This window comes from Amborella trichopoda, chromosome 13 (assembly GCF_054954075.1).
Source record: "Amborella trichopoda isolate Santa Cruz 75 chromosome 13, AtrichopodaSantaCruz75HAP2 v2.0, whole genome shotgun sequence".
NCBI classification, from domain to species: Eukaryota; Viridiplantae; Streptophyta; class Magnoliopsida; order Amborellales; family Amborellaceae; genus Amborella; species Amborella trichopoda.
In genome coordinates, this window is record NC_142348.1 from 49,027,397 (window position 1) to 49,042,584 (window position 15,188).

The 15,188-nt window shown below is 39.2% G+C and overlaps 1 protein-coding gene across 1 annotated transcript; it reads left to right on the top strand.

Moving 5' to 3' along the window:
• The first annotated feature begins 418 nt into the window (after nt 1-418).
• LOC18446028 (strychnine-10-hydroxylase) lies at nt 419-4,429 on the top strand. Its single transcript, XM_088856631.1, has 3 exons — nt 419-1,510; nt 3,235-3,855; nt 3,896-4,429. Exons 1-3 carry the CDS (start codon nt 470-472, stop codon nt 4,298-4,300), a joined length of 2,067 nt encoding a protein of 688 aa, XP_088712757.1. The 5' UTR covers nt 419-469; the 3' UTR covers nt 4,301-4,429.
• Nucleotides 4,430-15,188: the final 10,759 nt, after the last annotated feature.

Below are 15,188 nucleotides of genomic sequence, written 5' to 3' on the forward strand. Positions count from 1 at the left end.
TGGATTCAAGTCCTTTGGACTTCAATCCAATCCATCGGATCCAACATATGGACCTAGACCATACCCGTTTCAGGCCAAGCCCCACCCAATTGCCACCCCCATTAACCTAATAGCTCTGTGATCCGTCGGCAGGCCGACCGAACCCATTGCCGCCTCAAAAATAACCCAATAGCTGTGTGATCTCATGATCAAACATGTGGAACCTACAACCTGCTCATTGTGCCATGGTTAGTGTCTCATTGAAAGGTTGGTGACACGAGACACCACGAAATTTCCGTCATCTAGTTTTAGTTTTAGAGAAGAATCCACCTCACCACTTAAACAACAAAAAGAAACACAAGAAGTCCCTCTTGTCGCCGCCCAGTTTGACTGATTCACAGTGCCCAAATACGTAAAACCCTAAAACTCCATTGTCAAATGTCTCTTTGAATGTAATTTCCTGGTCCTACTTTTTGTATAAGTGGGTAGGATGTCATTTTTTACCGCAACTTGGAGCTTTTTAAAAGGCAAATATGAAGTAGATCATATGAAATCCCACACCCACATGCCTTCACAACAAGCCCAGCAAACCTCCATGGATTACCTCCTTCTTCTTCAGCCCATCCTCGCAATCTTCTTCGCTCTCTTCCTTCACCAGATATGGCTCAAAATCAAGAAAAGTAAGAATACATATGCCAAGGAAGCACCTGAACCAGGCCGAGCTATTCCAGTGATTGGCCACCTCCACCTCCTCTCGGGCAGCAAGCTCCTGCACCACAAGCTGGCTGAGATGGCCGATGTGTACGGACCTGCCTTCACACTCAGACTAGGCCGGCGTCGTACGCTGGTGATTAGCAACTGGGAACTGGCCAAGGAATGCTTCACCACCAACGACAAGAACTTCGCAAACCGCCCCCGCGACTCTGCAGCAAAACTGTTGGGTTACGACTTGGCTATGATCGGTTTTGCCCCTTATGGTCCATACTGGAGAGAAACTCGAAGAATTGCGACTCTACAACTCCTCTCTAATCGTCGACTTGAATCCCTCAAACATGTTCGATCCTCTGAGGTGGACGCCAGCATAAGGGAAATATATGAGCTTTGGAAAGAGAAGGAGCGGAGGGCAGTGGAAGTGAACATTCAGCAAAAGCTGCTCGATCTGACTTTCTCCACAGTGGTGAGAATGGTCGCGGGGAAAAGATTTCTGAGGGATGGAGAGGATAACGAAGAGGGGAAACGATTCAGAGAGTTGATAGAGGAGCAATTCTATCTGGCTGGGACATCAGTTGTGTCCGATGCCGTCCCTATCCTTGAGTGGGTTGATTTTCAAGGAACTTTGAAATCAATGAGACGTGTTGCTAAAGAGGTTGGTGAGATAGTGGAGGGCTGGGTCTCTGAGCATCGCAGGAAAAGAGCAACTGGTGAGACTGAGGCAGCACAGGACTTCATAGATGTCCTGTTGTCCCTTGTGGAGGATGGGAGCTACTCTTCATCCATCGATCCAGCCATTTTCATCAAGGCCAACGTCGTGGTAAGCTAACCATATTTCCTTGTCGAGATTTATGCTTGTGTGTGTGCTGAGGGTCTTTAACCTACTTGATTAATCGATATAATCGGGCACCATATGATTTCAAAATTTTGTCTAATGATTTTTTTTTTGGTTTATTATGGCAATTTAGTCTATTATGTTTTGCTCTTTTGGAGTTTTTTATTGTTTCAATTTGAACCATAATTGTTATCCCGCATTGCCGGGATGGTGTAGAGTTGAGCAGTGTGCCGGGCGAGGCCGAGTTTTCCCTAGTTGTATTTCCAACTTGGGGAGATAAAGACGAGGACACGGATTCTATGCGGCCAGCCCGCAGACTGTAGAAATAAGGGGTTGGCAATAAATATATTGTTTAAATATAAGTTAGACTTAAGTTTTCGAGAATATATAATCTTTAGCATGGAGATCATGAATATGACAAAAAAATAAAAAATTGAAAATTATAAATAATAGTTATATTAAAAAAATATTTAAACCGTTAGTTACAATTATTTTTAGAAGGACTACCTATTTGCATCCATCTTTGAATGGACACTTTATACCTCGGGATGTAGAAATGCAATCCAGCCTGCATGCAACAATTTTTGTAAAAACAATTCAAAAGAATTGTAAAAATGTGAGATTTCTCAACAATATTTTATGTGATTTAGATGTTTTTGTCGTTGAGGTTTTTCCATAATCCCTACTTTCATAATTTCCACTTTTTAGATTTTGTTTTTTTTAACATCCCAAATTATAAATTAGTGTTTTAATTTATTTTACTCTAATTTTTAAGCCTATTTTAAATCTTTAAAGTTGTTTTTTTTTTTATTTACAAAAGCTTTTTTTTTCTTTTTCAAATTTCTTTTATTCTTTCCCTAGTTTATTTAGGTATTTTTATTGTATGACTAGGAGGCGGATGAGTAAGTCACCTTTTTTTCAAAGATAACTGAATAATTTTTTAGGATCCTAATTATAATTTAATTTAAAATTAATTTATAACGAAAGAAAGGTTAAATCCGTCAACAGCATACTCAAGATGAGGTGCAATTTTTAAATAGAACCAAATTGGAATTTGGCTTTGAATGCTGGAAAGCAATGCTGCTTTAACAAGTTCAAATAAATACCATCGTGGTGTTCAAGAATTTAATGCCACATGCTACCATTCATTAAAATCGCGTCATTGAAATCGATTTGTACAATTAAGAATTAAGCGCGACTTTGAATGATACAATCAAATTCCTTGTGAATGGAGTTTTGTCCCTCATAGGTTAGTTTAATGGAGCCGACTCAAACTAATTGACAAAAGACTAAAATGATGATGATGATAGGTTAGTTTCGTCGTCTTGACGATTGTTGCAATTCCTCCCTCTTTAACTTCATAATCATGAATCTGAAAAACTAGATTTCTAAGCCTTAAAAATAATCCCCCGTTGACTTACCTAACAAAATCCTTAATATAATAATCCACCAGACAATGTTTTTTTTGGATCATCAAATTCAAGTCTTCGCATATGTTGCAGAATCTAAACGATTTCTAGAAGTTTGACTTGTAAATAAACGGATTTGCAAGCCATCTCGAGATAATCTACAAAGGACCTCAAACAAATTTCAAAAAATCACCCCATTACACAAATCTTCCTAATTCAAAATTGGTGCTGCATGTATCAATCTATTCTCCTTTTGGCTTCTTCTCATTTTTTGTACGTTTTTTTATTTTTATCTCGTAGAACTTAGTAGCAGCTGCAACAGACACGACGGCAATTACAATGACATGGGCACTCTCTCTCCTCCTCAACAATCGCCACGCATTAAGGAGGGCCCAAGCTGAGCTGGACCTCCACGTAGGCAAGGACCGAAACGTGGACGAATCAGATGTCAAGAACCTCACCTTCCTCGACGCCATAGTTAAAGAAACTCTACGACTCTACCCGGCGGGCCCACTCCTGGTCCCGCATGAAGCTATCCAAGATTGCCATGTGGGAGGATTTAATGTATATGCCGGGACCCGACTCGTGGTCAACGCATGGAAATTACAAAGGGATCCACGTGTATGGTCTGATCCCGAACGTTTCGATCCGGATCGGTTCTTAACGAGCCATGTGGACATAGACGTATGGGGAAAAAATTACGAGTTTATACCCTTTGGGTCAGGGCGTAGGTCTTGCCCTGGAATTTCTTTTGCTTTGCACCTGTTGAGTCTAACTCTTGCACGTTTCCTACACGCTTTTGAATGGGATACACCTTTCGGTGAATGTGTTGATATGACGGAAGGGTTTGGCCTCACTCTTGCCAAAGCTACTCCACTTCGTGTTGTATTGACTCCTCGTCTACCTTCTCATCTCTATCAATAAAATGACAGAGATGGAGGTCTGCTTTTCTTATTGATGAGCTCATTTTGAAGCCATTCAAGACTGCCACGTTGGAGGATTTAATGTCGATGGTGGGACCCGTCTACTTGTCAATGCGTGGAAGTTACAGAGGGATCCACGTGTATGGTCAGATCCAGAACGTTTCGATCCGAATCGATTCTTAACGAGCCATGTGGGCATAGATATATGGGGAAACAATTACGAGTTTATACCCTTTGGGTCAGGGCGTAGGTCTTGCCCTGGAATTTCTTTTGCTTGGCACGTGTTGAGTCTCACTCTTGCACGTTTATTACACGCTTTTGAATGGGAGACACCTTTCGGTGAATGTGTTGATATGAGAGAAGGGTTTGGCCTCAATCTTGCCAAAGCTACTCCACTTCGTGTTTTATTAACTCCTCGTCTGCCTTCTCATCTCTATGAGTAAAAACGAGAGAGAGAACGAGGTTTACTTTTGTTTTTGATGAGCATGTATCTTAGTATGTGGAGTAGGGTAGATGGGTTTGTAGTCATGATCTTGTATCTCTTTTTATGGACTATGTTCGACGGTTTAGAATGTTGCATGCTATATCATATTTTTAGGGGTGGCAATAGTTCGGGTCCAGGTTTTGGTTCGGACCCCACCCTGTTGGGTCCAAAAGTTGGACCATATACGTACCCATCAGGTCTTGGGTCTGATCGGATCCATTGCCACTTTCATTATGAGCTTTCTTTTTTGTAGCCTACAATTGTGAGCAACAATGAACTAATTTTTTTAGGGGTAGGCTATTAGAGAGAGAGACATTTGAGATCTAACGAGAGAGCTATTTCTCCAAAAAACTGAGAAGGGCGAATTGCATAGAGGGAGGATGGCGATGGGGTTTGGTCGTTTGGGGGACTATGGGAAGACGAAAAGTATTGAAACAATTTTAGGGTAGGGAGTTTGGCCTTTGGGTAAACTAAAAATTCAAGTCCAGGTACCCATTGGGTCGGGTATAGAAGGACATGTACCCGGACCTGGTACTATCCGGGTATCCTTTTTTGGACACGGATCCAAAACTTGGACCCATACCCAAATCCAAGTCGGGTATATCCGGCAGGTGTGGATTGGGTCAGGGTTGATTGCCATCCCGGCCTTTCTTTAACTCTTTTGTTGTTAACTAGACTAGTACTGCAACACATGATATTTAGTACTAATCACCGAAATATATTTATCATAGAAAAATATTTTTCAATAAAACATGGTCTTAGAAGGAGTTAATTCAATAAATTTCTCTTCACAATGATTATAATATAATAATTATAATTAATGTTTAAAATTATTACAGGAAGTTAAAATAATTTCAAAATTTTATCATTTTATTCATAAGTTTATATAATTTCCATTCTCAAGTCTGATGCATATTAAACAATATTGGTTAAATTTTAATAATCAACTAATAATACTATATAATTATTATCATTTTAATAATGAAATATAAGGTTGCAACCTTAAAATTTAAAATTGAAGGTGCACCTCAAAAATCCATCATAAAAGGTCTATATGTATGAATATCAAAAAAATAAATAAAAAAGATTTCAAGTCCCTAAAAAATGTATCTTGCAACACATTATCTAGATCATTCATTTTCAAGAGTTTCTTATATTTATAGATCTACTTTTTTTGAACCATTTTTAAAGTTTGAAATTTTTCAATTAGAGATAAAAATAGATTCTCAAGTCATTTTAAGAATTTTTTATATCAAATTTACAACAAAATTTAGAGATACACTTTAATTGGATTGTTTAAGGTTGCAACATTATGCATACCACACGAATAGACAATCTTTTTTTCGCGTGGTACTGCCATGTTTATAGCGCCATCTGTTGCGGCTCCGTTTGAAAAACCACCATAAACATAACTTGTTCGTGACGAGGTGAAACACTGTTCAAAATCGTCTACAAACGTTTTTAAGACTTTTCTATGCACACATATATATCAGATTCTCTCTTCTCCTAAAGTATCTCTCACATCCATCTCCACTACATGTCTGTCCTCCTAACTTATTTCTATCCTCCTAACGTATCTCTCACATCCATCTCCACTACATGTCTGTCCTCCTAACTTATCTCTCTCATCCATCTCCACTGCATGTCTTTTCATTTTCATCTTCCTCTCCCTCTAATAATCTCTTTCTCTCATATGCATGTATGTTAAGTTCTTAATTAATATAACGTACATATTAATTGTGTTCTTAATATAAAAGCTACTTACCTTTAAAAGTTATTTTCTTATATTATAAGAATTTAACAATAAAAAAATATCAAATAATATGGTGCCGTAGTCTCTAGCCGTAGACGAAGCTGAGCTCAAGTTCTTCTTATATACAATACCAAGAATGTAAATTCAGCAACAAGGTAAACAGACTAGTGACCTATGAATGAAACTGCCCGTGGTTTGGCGCGGAACATATAGGGGCCGGGGAGCGATCGACCCAAGCGAACTATTTAGGGAGGGTCTTGTAAGAAGTGTTCGAAGAGTTTGGCCAGCCTGGCGAATCCGCGCTGGTTGGCGCACAAACTTCTTGCTGATTGGGCTTGAGCTTGTCAAAACAAAGTACACGAGTGTAAACTGCTTAATTTAGCCAGCGGAGTAGCTAACGTTCTTGCGCAGCAGCAAGCCTAACCTCCGGTTCGAGGCTTGCTCAGCAAGCGGTAAGTGAAAGCTCTTTGCTGCTAAGCGATAGATAATGTGAGATCTTTAATCAAAACTTCTCTATCCAAATTGGGATTTTGTTTATTTAATATAGCTCTATTATTAAAATGATGATAATTATATAGTATTATTAGTTAATTATTGAAATTTTAATCAAGTGCTAATTAATATGCACCAAATTTAATAATGACAATAAGATGAATTTATGAATAAAATGATGAAATTCTGTTATTATTATAACTTCTTATAATTATTTAGTGTAATAATCATAATTATTATAGGATTTTGCTACGCTACACCACGTTTGGTGTGAACACATATCCGGCACAACAAAAAGTTGACCAAAATATACACAAGGCCCAATATTTTAAGTATTGTTTGTAAGGGCATTTCAGTCCTTCACTACCATTAAAATAAATTGATGAAAACTTCTAAATCCAAAGGTCAACCACTTGATTTCAAATCTAACAGTCATCGACGATTGTGATCTCTTTATAATAAAAGTAAATGGTCTTATTGTATACATTTCTATAAATAAAAAGAATTATTTTATTTATTATATAGTATACAAATTTAATATGGTTTATACCAATAGGATCGAGCCCAACTCAAACCCGACCTAACCTGACCCATTAGGGTGACGTGATTCAAGTCATTTGGATTTGAATTGGACCTATCAAATCCAACACATGGACCTGGACCAGACCCGTTTTGGGCCTAGTCCCACTTGATTGCCACCCCTCATCAACCGAATAGCTTTGTGATCTGTCGGCGGTTCAACCCGAACCCATTGCCACCCCTATTAACCCAATAGCTCTATGGTTCCATCATCAAACATGTTGAACTTAAAACGTGCTCATTGGCTGCATTATTCCCTTGGTTAGAAGAAGAAAGTGTGCCATTATTTAGATTTGCCAATGATTAACCTTTTATTCCATGATGCCTGTATTATTCCCTTGGTGACAGGAGATGCACCCAAATTTCTCATCTATCTTAGTCGAGAATCCACTCAAGCTCTTAACTTCTGTCCCAAAAGAAATCCCTCATTTCGCCGCCCAGCAACTTATTCAAAGGGCCCAAATGTGAATAAAACTCTATTCCCAAATGGCTCTTTCCATCTAACTTCCTTGTACCTGCTTTTGTTTAAGTGCGGTAGAAATTTATCTTTCACAAGAACTTCGAGCCTTTTAAAAGGCAAAACTGAAATATAGGTTATGAAATCCCTCACCCACTGGCCTTCACAACAAGCCCTGCAAGCCTCCATGAATTACCACCTTCTTCTTCAACCCATCCTTGCAATCTTCTTTGTCCTCTTCTTTCACCACCTATGGCTGAAAATGAAGAAAAAAAAGAATAAATATTCCAAGCACCAGAACTCGGCGGAGGTCTTCCAGTGATCGGCCACCTCCATCTACTCTCCGACAATAAGCTCCTGTACCACAAACTGACCGAGATGGCCGATGTGTACAAACCCGCCTTCACACTCAGACTAGGTCGGCGTCGTATGCTGGTGATTAGTAATTGGGAATTGGCCAAGGAATGCCGCACAAAGAATGAGGAGAACTTCGCCAACCACCCCCTCGACGGTGCGGCAAAATTGTTGAGTTTCGATTGTGCTACGATGGACTTCACCCCATACGGCCATGTTTAGGCTTAGATCTGCACCAATCCTTGTGATGAGATTTGCTCAAATCTTAGCAAAAACTGAGTTATTTTTTGAAAAGGTAGAGAAAGTGGGGTCACTTGAATTATAGGCTCAGAAAATCCCAGATCTATACAGATCCGGTCTTGGTGTGGGTCCACTAACAGCGCCAGCTCCAAAACCATATTTTGACAAAAAACGTTTCTAAATTTAATTAAATCTATGATGAATTAATTTCCAAAAAAATATATAATAAAACGGATAATTAAATGAAGAAAAACAAACTAAATTAAGCAAAGAAAGATATACTTACCTCTAGGGACCCGAAACTCGGAGTTTCGAGCTTGGATCAGGCCGCTCTTCTGATTTGCACCACCATCTCTTTTTTTGGATGCATTTGCTTACTATAATTGGTAGATCTAACGTTCTTTTACCTAGATCTAGCGTTCCCAAGGCAGGGGAAAAAACTGAGAATTTTAGGTAGGATCTACCTAGGCTTTTTTTTGGGATTGGAGGAGAATTTCCTTAGGTTTCTAAAGATTTTGGGATCTCCATATGTTGAATATGAATTCTAGGATTTTCTCTAATTTTTTCTGATTTTTGGGGATTTTTTCTAAATTTTCAAGAATTTTCTAAGGGTTTTTCCTATTTTTGGGTATTTTTGAGCTATTTTTCTAATTTCAAAAATTTCTAAGGGGTTTCTTTGTGGTTTGTGATCTCTTTCTTTTGAGTTATGAAGGGGGTATTCATAGAACTCTATTGGTGATTTTTTCTGATTTGTTTGGAGTGTTTTCAGATTTTTTGGGATTTATCTTAAAGTTTTAGCCTTATCTAATTAAAGAAAACACGTTTACTGCATCATAAAACGTATTAACTACATCATAAATGCCGCGTCTACATCATTAGGCCCCGTTTGGGCCTGTCGGACCCGTTATAGCCCGGCCTGCGGCCCGACAGTTGGGTCTCACAGGGATTAAATTGTCATTTATTATATCGTTTTATCTATAGGTCTGATTCAGGCGATTCTTGGACCATTGGAAAGCACTTGTGCTCTACTTCAAGTTGGGATATGATTTGGGTATTTTTAAGTTAATTAAATTGGGTCTAAGTTACCTATGGTCTACTAGGGTTTGTGTAGTCCTTTAGGACCAGAATCGAGGTTTTTAAGAGTTCCCTTAGCCAGAATTTAGAGGGGGTGTCTACAGTTGCCCCTCTTTGGCATTCTCCTGGGGCACCAGGTGAATGGAAAAGAAGTAGACATATGAGACACGGTGGGAAGGAAACCACGATGGGACTTTCAGGACGAGGAATCACTAAGTACTTCATCATCTTCTAATCTTGGCTCTTATGTCACAATTCAAGGAAGACTCTTTCTTGTTTTTTCGAGCAAACCGGTGTCTTGGATAATATGAGATGTGCCTTAGAGTGCTCAAAATATTCTTGGACTTCCAATTTTGTTCCTCTACTACCATTCTTTTGAAGTTCAAATAGTTGAGCCTCTTCAAGTTTTACTTGGACTAATGTCTTTCTTTACTTTCTGATGCCATTCTAACTTGAAAAGAGAAAAATTTCTGGAGATTTTTGAGGAGAGACAAAAAGATAAAGAAGTTCTATTTTCATATCGCCCCGGGGTCCCTTTTAGTTGTTCAACCTGGTAGCCTTTTTTCCAACGCTCGAGGTTCCTTTCGAATTTTCAGCGCTGTAGATTTTTTTTTTTTTTTTTTTTTCTGCCGCTAGGGTCCCTTTCAGGTGTCCAGCCCAGTGGCATATTTTCTAACGCTTGAGATTCTTTTCAATTTTCATCTCAACGGATTTTTTTTTTTCTTTTCTTTTGAAGAAGATGGAAACAGAGGCGGAGGAGAAGAGTTGGTGGCGTTCTTTTCCTTCTTGTGGCACTTTGTCCTAAAAAAAATAGATAAGAACTCGATCATCAATCTTTCTTCCAAGTGGCAAGGAGGTCCCAGTCTTGGTTATCCTTAGATTTTCCTTGCCCCTAGTTGGTATCTGATACTTCCTTGACAAAGGTTGTCGAATTCTTATAGAATCTTTCCACCTTGGATTGCTTCACTCGAGCTTTGATCTTCAAACTCGGAGTCAGTCTCAGCATCCTAATCCTTCAATTTTTTGCTAGGTCGACTAAGCTCATTTTCTCCCCCTTTTTTTTTTCTTTTAGGAGTAGTATTTCTTGAGGTACATAGCATCGATAGTATCATTCAGTTCTTGTCCTTCAAGGTTCCTGAGTTTATAGGAATTGTCGAATGGGTTTGGGTTATGAAATATGGTCCTTCCCAATTAGGCTTGAACTTTCGTAATGGGTGAGGATACATCGTCGAATGGAAGATTTCTTTAGAACTAGATCCCCAACTCTAAATTCTCGGAGTATTAGCTTCTTTTGATATGCTTGCTCAATTCAGTGATGATAGAATATCATTTACTCAACTGCTCGTAGTCATCTCTCATCCAGGGTTTCGAGAGTGGCTAGTCGAACTTCAGCCTGTTGCTTGTAGTCTGATTCTTTATGAGCAAGTTCCCTAAGTATTTCAACTTTGATTGGAAATACTACCTCCATGCCATAGACTACTGAGTAGGGAGTCATCCTTGAGGCTGTTTTCTCAGTGGTTCTATAAGCCTAGAGTGCAACTTGTAATTTCTCATGCTAGTCGTTGTCACCTTCTATGGTTCGATTGATGATCTTCAGGAGGGTTTTGTTGGTCGTTTCTGCTTGACCATTGCCTTGAGGGTAATAGAGCGAAGAGAACTTATGCTCGATTCCAAATCTTTTACACTTCTTTGCTACCTTTTCATTTTTGAAGTTAGTCCCATTATTAGTGATAATCATTTCGGGGATTCTAAATCTATGGATGATGTTATTTATAATAAATCTGGTTACATGTTGTCCTTCTAATTTGGTGAATGAAGCAGCTTCGGCCCACTTTGTGAAATATTTAGTAGCAATGAGGATAAACCTGTATCCATTAGAAGGTCTTGGTGTTATCATTTCTATTATGTCCAAGGTCCACATGGAAAATGGCCAGAAAGGAGGTGTTGAATTGAGTGGCATGGAATGAGCATGTATGAGATCCCCATAAACTTGACACTTAGGACACCTCTTCACATATTTCCAACAGTCTTTGACCATAATAGTCCAGTAGTATCCTTGCCTTCTGACTTTCTGAGATAAGAGTGATGCCCTTGTGTGTCCTCCTTCGTTGTACAGTTCTTTGAGCACCGTGTCGACTTCTGGTTGGTCAATACACCTTAGGAGGATTCCTTCAAAAGACTTCTTATAGAGGATGTCGTCTTTGATCAAGAAGTTGATTAAGAATCTTCTTAAGGCATCCCCGTCTTTCTTTGAGGTTCCTTCGGGATACGTTCCATCTTTGAGTAAGACTGACACATCATGATACCAGGGTTTCGCTTTGATTATCTGGTTGGCCGTAAGGGTGAACACTTCTTCTCCCCTCTCTAGTTCTTGATCTTGCTCTTTCGACTCCATCTTGGGAGGAGAAGGATCACTCTTGTGTCTAATGTAGAATGGTTGGACACTCATTTGGGGAGGAATATCCACCATTGATGTGAGAGTGTCTAAGGTATCGGCGAACCGGTTGTTTTCCGAGTCCCATGTTGAAAGGTTACTTTTTTGAAGCATTTTGACAACTTTACAACTGAATCTTGGTAGAGCTGGAGCTTTTTGTCTTTAACCTTCCATTCTTCGTTAATTTGATTTATTACAAGCAAAGAATCACTCATGACCCGTAATTGTTCAATTTGGAGTTCACGGGTGTTATTGAGACCAACTATTAAGGCTTCATATTCTACAACGTTGCTTGTGTAGGGAAAATTAAGCCTTATAGCGGTTGGAAACATTATTTTCTCTGAAGAGCATAGGATGACTCCGACACCAGTGTCATATTCATTCCTAGCCCCATCAAAGTATAACTCCCGAATGGGATCCTCAATGATAAAGAGATCCTCATTAGGGAGATCTATTTTGATGGGGACACAGTCAAGTAAGGTATGTTAGGCTAAATGATTGGCAATTGCTTGCCCCTTGACTGATTTCTGAATAACATATTCGATGGCAAATTCACTTAGGATCATCCTCCATTTGGCTAATCGTTCATTTAAAACATGTCTTTCTAGCAGATACTTGAGTGGATCCTTATTGGATATCAACTTGATGGTATGAAAAAGCACATAATGCCTCAAATTTTGAGTTGTCCACACTAAGGTTAGACAATGCTTTTCCACATCCGAGTATCGTATTTCATAGTCAATCATTGTCTTACTGATGTAGTAGATGGTCTTCTCTTTTCCTTGGTCATTATATTGCCCTAACATCGCCCACATTGTCTTATTTGTCACATCAAGGTAAAGGAATAGAGGTTTGTTGAGATCAGGTGGACTCAAGATCGGTGGGATAGAAACGTACTCCCTTATACGGTCAAAGGTTTTTTCACATGTCTCATCCCACAGGGTATCCTTCTTTAATAGACAATTGAAATGGCCGCATTTCTCAACTAATTGAGATATAAATCTTCGGATAGCCTGTACTCTACCTTGCAGCCCAAGAATTTCTTGAATATTCTTTGGAGGTGGCATTTCTGAGATAGCTTTAATTTTCATTGGGTCCACTTCTATTCCCATTTGGTTCACAATGAAGTCAAGTAGCTTGCCAGACTCAACACCGAATGCGCACTTTTAAGGATTCAACATTAATCGATGCTCTCGAAGTCGGACAAATACTCTGTTCAAATTGGGAAGATGGGCATCCGAGGTTTTGGATTTGACGAGGATGTCATCCACATAGTCTTCCATAATGTCATGCATCAAGTCATGAAATATAGTAATCATGGCCCTTTGGTAGGTTGCCCTAACATTTTTACGACTGAAAGGCATGACTCTATAGCAGTATGTCCCCCATTGCACGATGAAGTCTTTTTTTGGTCTTCTTTCACCATGAGGATCTGATTGTAGCCAGAGAAACCGTCCATGAAGGATAGCATTTAGTGTCCAGCAGTGTTGTCAACTAGGGCATCTATATTTAGAAGAGGAAAGTCATCCTTAGGACATGCTTTGTTCGGGTCCCTATAGTCGACACAAACTCTGGTTCTCCCATCTTTCTTAGGTACTACTGTTATATTTGCTAATCAATCCGGATAGTCCACAGGTAAGATGAACTTTGCCTTTAAATGTTTGTCAATCTCTTCTTTTATCTTCAACTCCAAGTGAGGCTTTTGTCGACGTAGTTTCTGTTTGATGGCTCTTGCCCCTTCATGGAGTACAAGATGGTGTCGTACCAATTCGGGATTTAAGCGAGGCATGTCTTCATAAGACCAGGCAAATATGTCAATGTATTCTTTTAAGAGGGAGATCATCTTGTCTTGTTCTTCTGGTGACATTGAGCTTCCAATTCTTGTGATCTTCGAATCTTTCTCAGTTCCTAGATTAATGTTTAAGGTCTCCTCGACAATAGCAGTAGGACTACCGTCAAATCTTGTCTTAAACTGCTCAGCTTGGAACATGAGTTCCTCAATGAGAGGTTCTTTATCTGTCGCAAAATTTTCATAGACAGATGAGTCCTCATTTGTTTCATTTTCATTTTCTTCCTTGACTTCGTTTCAGTTTTCATTGGGTTTGTCAAGGGTCTTGACTGCATTTTCTATAATCGGAAAGTTGCTAAAGAGGCTTCGCGACGGATGCTTATTTTTTGGCACATGAACTTGAAAGTATCATTGTATCCTCTTGATGGATTCAATAAATAAGGGATTAATGCTCCAATTTTCAGTAATTGCCCTAGTTTGCTTGGGAGCCGAGGAGGTGGTAGCCACAATAACGGCTATAAGTGTAAACCGAGAAAGTTGTCGTTCTAACAGCTCTTCTTTTAGAGGAGTTTCAATTATGATCTCAGTTTTCGAAGAGATTCGGTCTTTCGGTGGTCAAGACCTTGAATTCCTCCAAGAATAAAACCTGGATGTCAAGAAGATTTGAGTTTTCATAGAAGCTTAGAAAGTGTGCAACCCAACCCTCTTCGATTGTCGATGTCTACTTTAGCATGAAGGGCCTGAGTAATTGCCTCAGCAACACCTTGCCCATTTTTTCCACGGCCAGAACCAGGGTAGTACCATTGAGCTAATAACATATTCCATGTCGTGAATGATCCAAAATTGTAATGACTACAACAAATTTTCAATTTCTCAAACACTTCAAGCGTTTCATGGATCATGGCACAACTTTCCTTAGATGTTGAAGTGGGATCTCTTGGATTTTCAAATTTTCAGAGAGTTTCTCTTTTTCTGCTTTGACTACATTTGAACGTACGTGAATCACTCCTCCAGCAATTGGGAACTTCAGGCATTGATGCAAAGTGAATGCCACAACAGTATTTTCATGTAGCCAAGGTCTGCCAATGAGTAGATTGAAGGAAGGTTTAATGTCAAGGACATAAAGCCTCACTATTTGGACCACCAGACCAATCTTAAGAGTGAGGGGGATAATCCCTAAGGTTTCTCTTTGAGCCCCATCATAGGGTGCAATTGAGAAGTTTAAAACCTCAATGTATGTTCTTGATAACCCTACTCTTAGAATAGTTTTCAAGGGATAGATGTTCAGAAATGCACCATTTGTCAGCCATCACTCTCCTGATTTCATAACCGCTCATGAAAATAGTGATATAAAGTGGATGGGTGTGAAAATGATCGAATACCGGAGGTATGTCATCATCAATAAATGTAATGGGTGTCGGTGCTGTTAAAAGATTGATCATATTGTTTAGCTCTTCAGGTCTAATATGGGCAGGGACATGAGTCCTTCCAAGTACTTCCTCAATTTGGGCTCTATGAATGGGTGAGTTCTTCATTAGATCCATGATAGTAATGGATGCTGGAGTTTTACTGAGATGAGCTGGCAAGTTGTACTGTGTGATAAGCTCAATAGTGTCTGTTTCTTATTCCTTTGTTGTTTCATTGGGCATGTTGGGATTTTGATAAACTTTGGGAA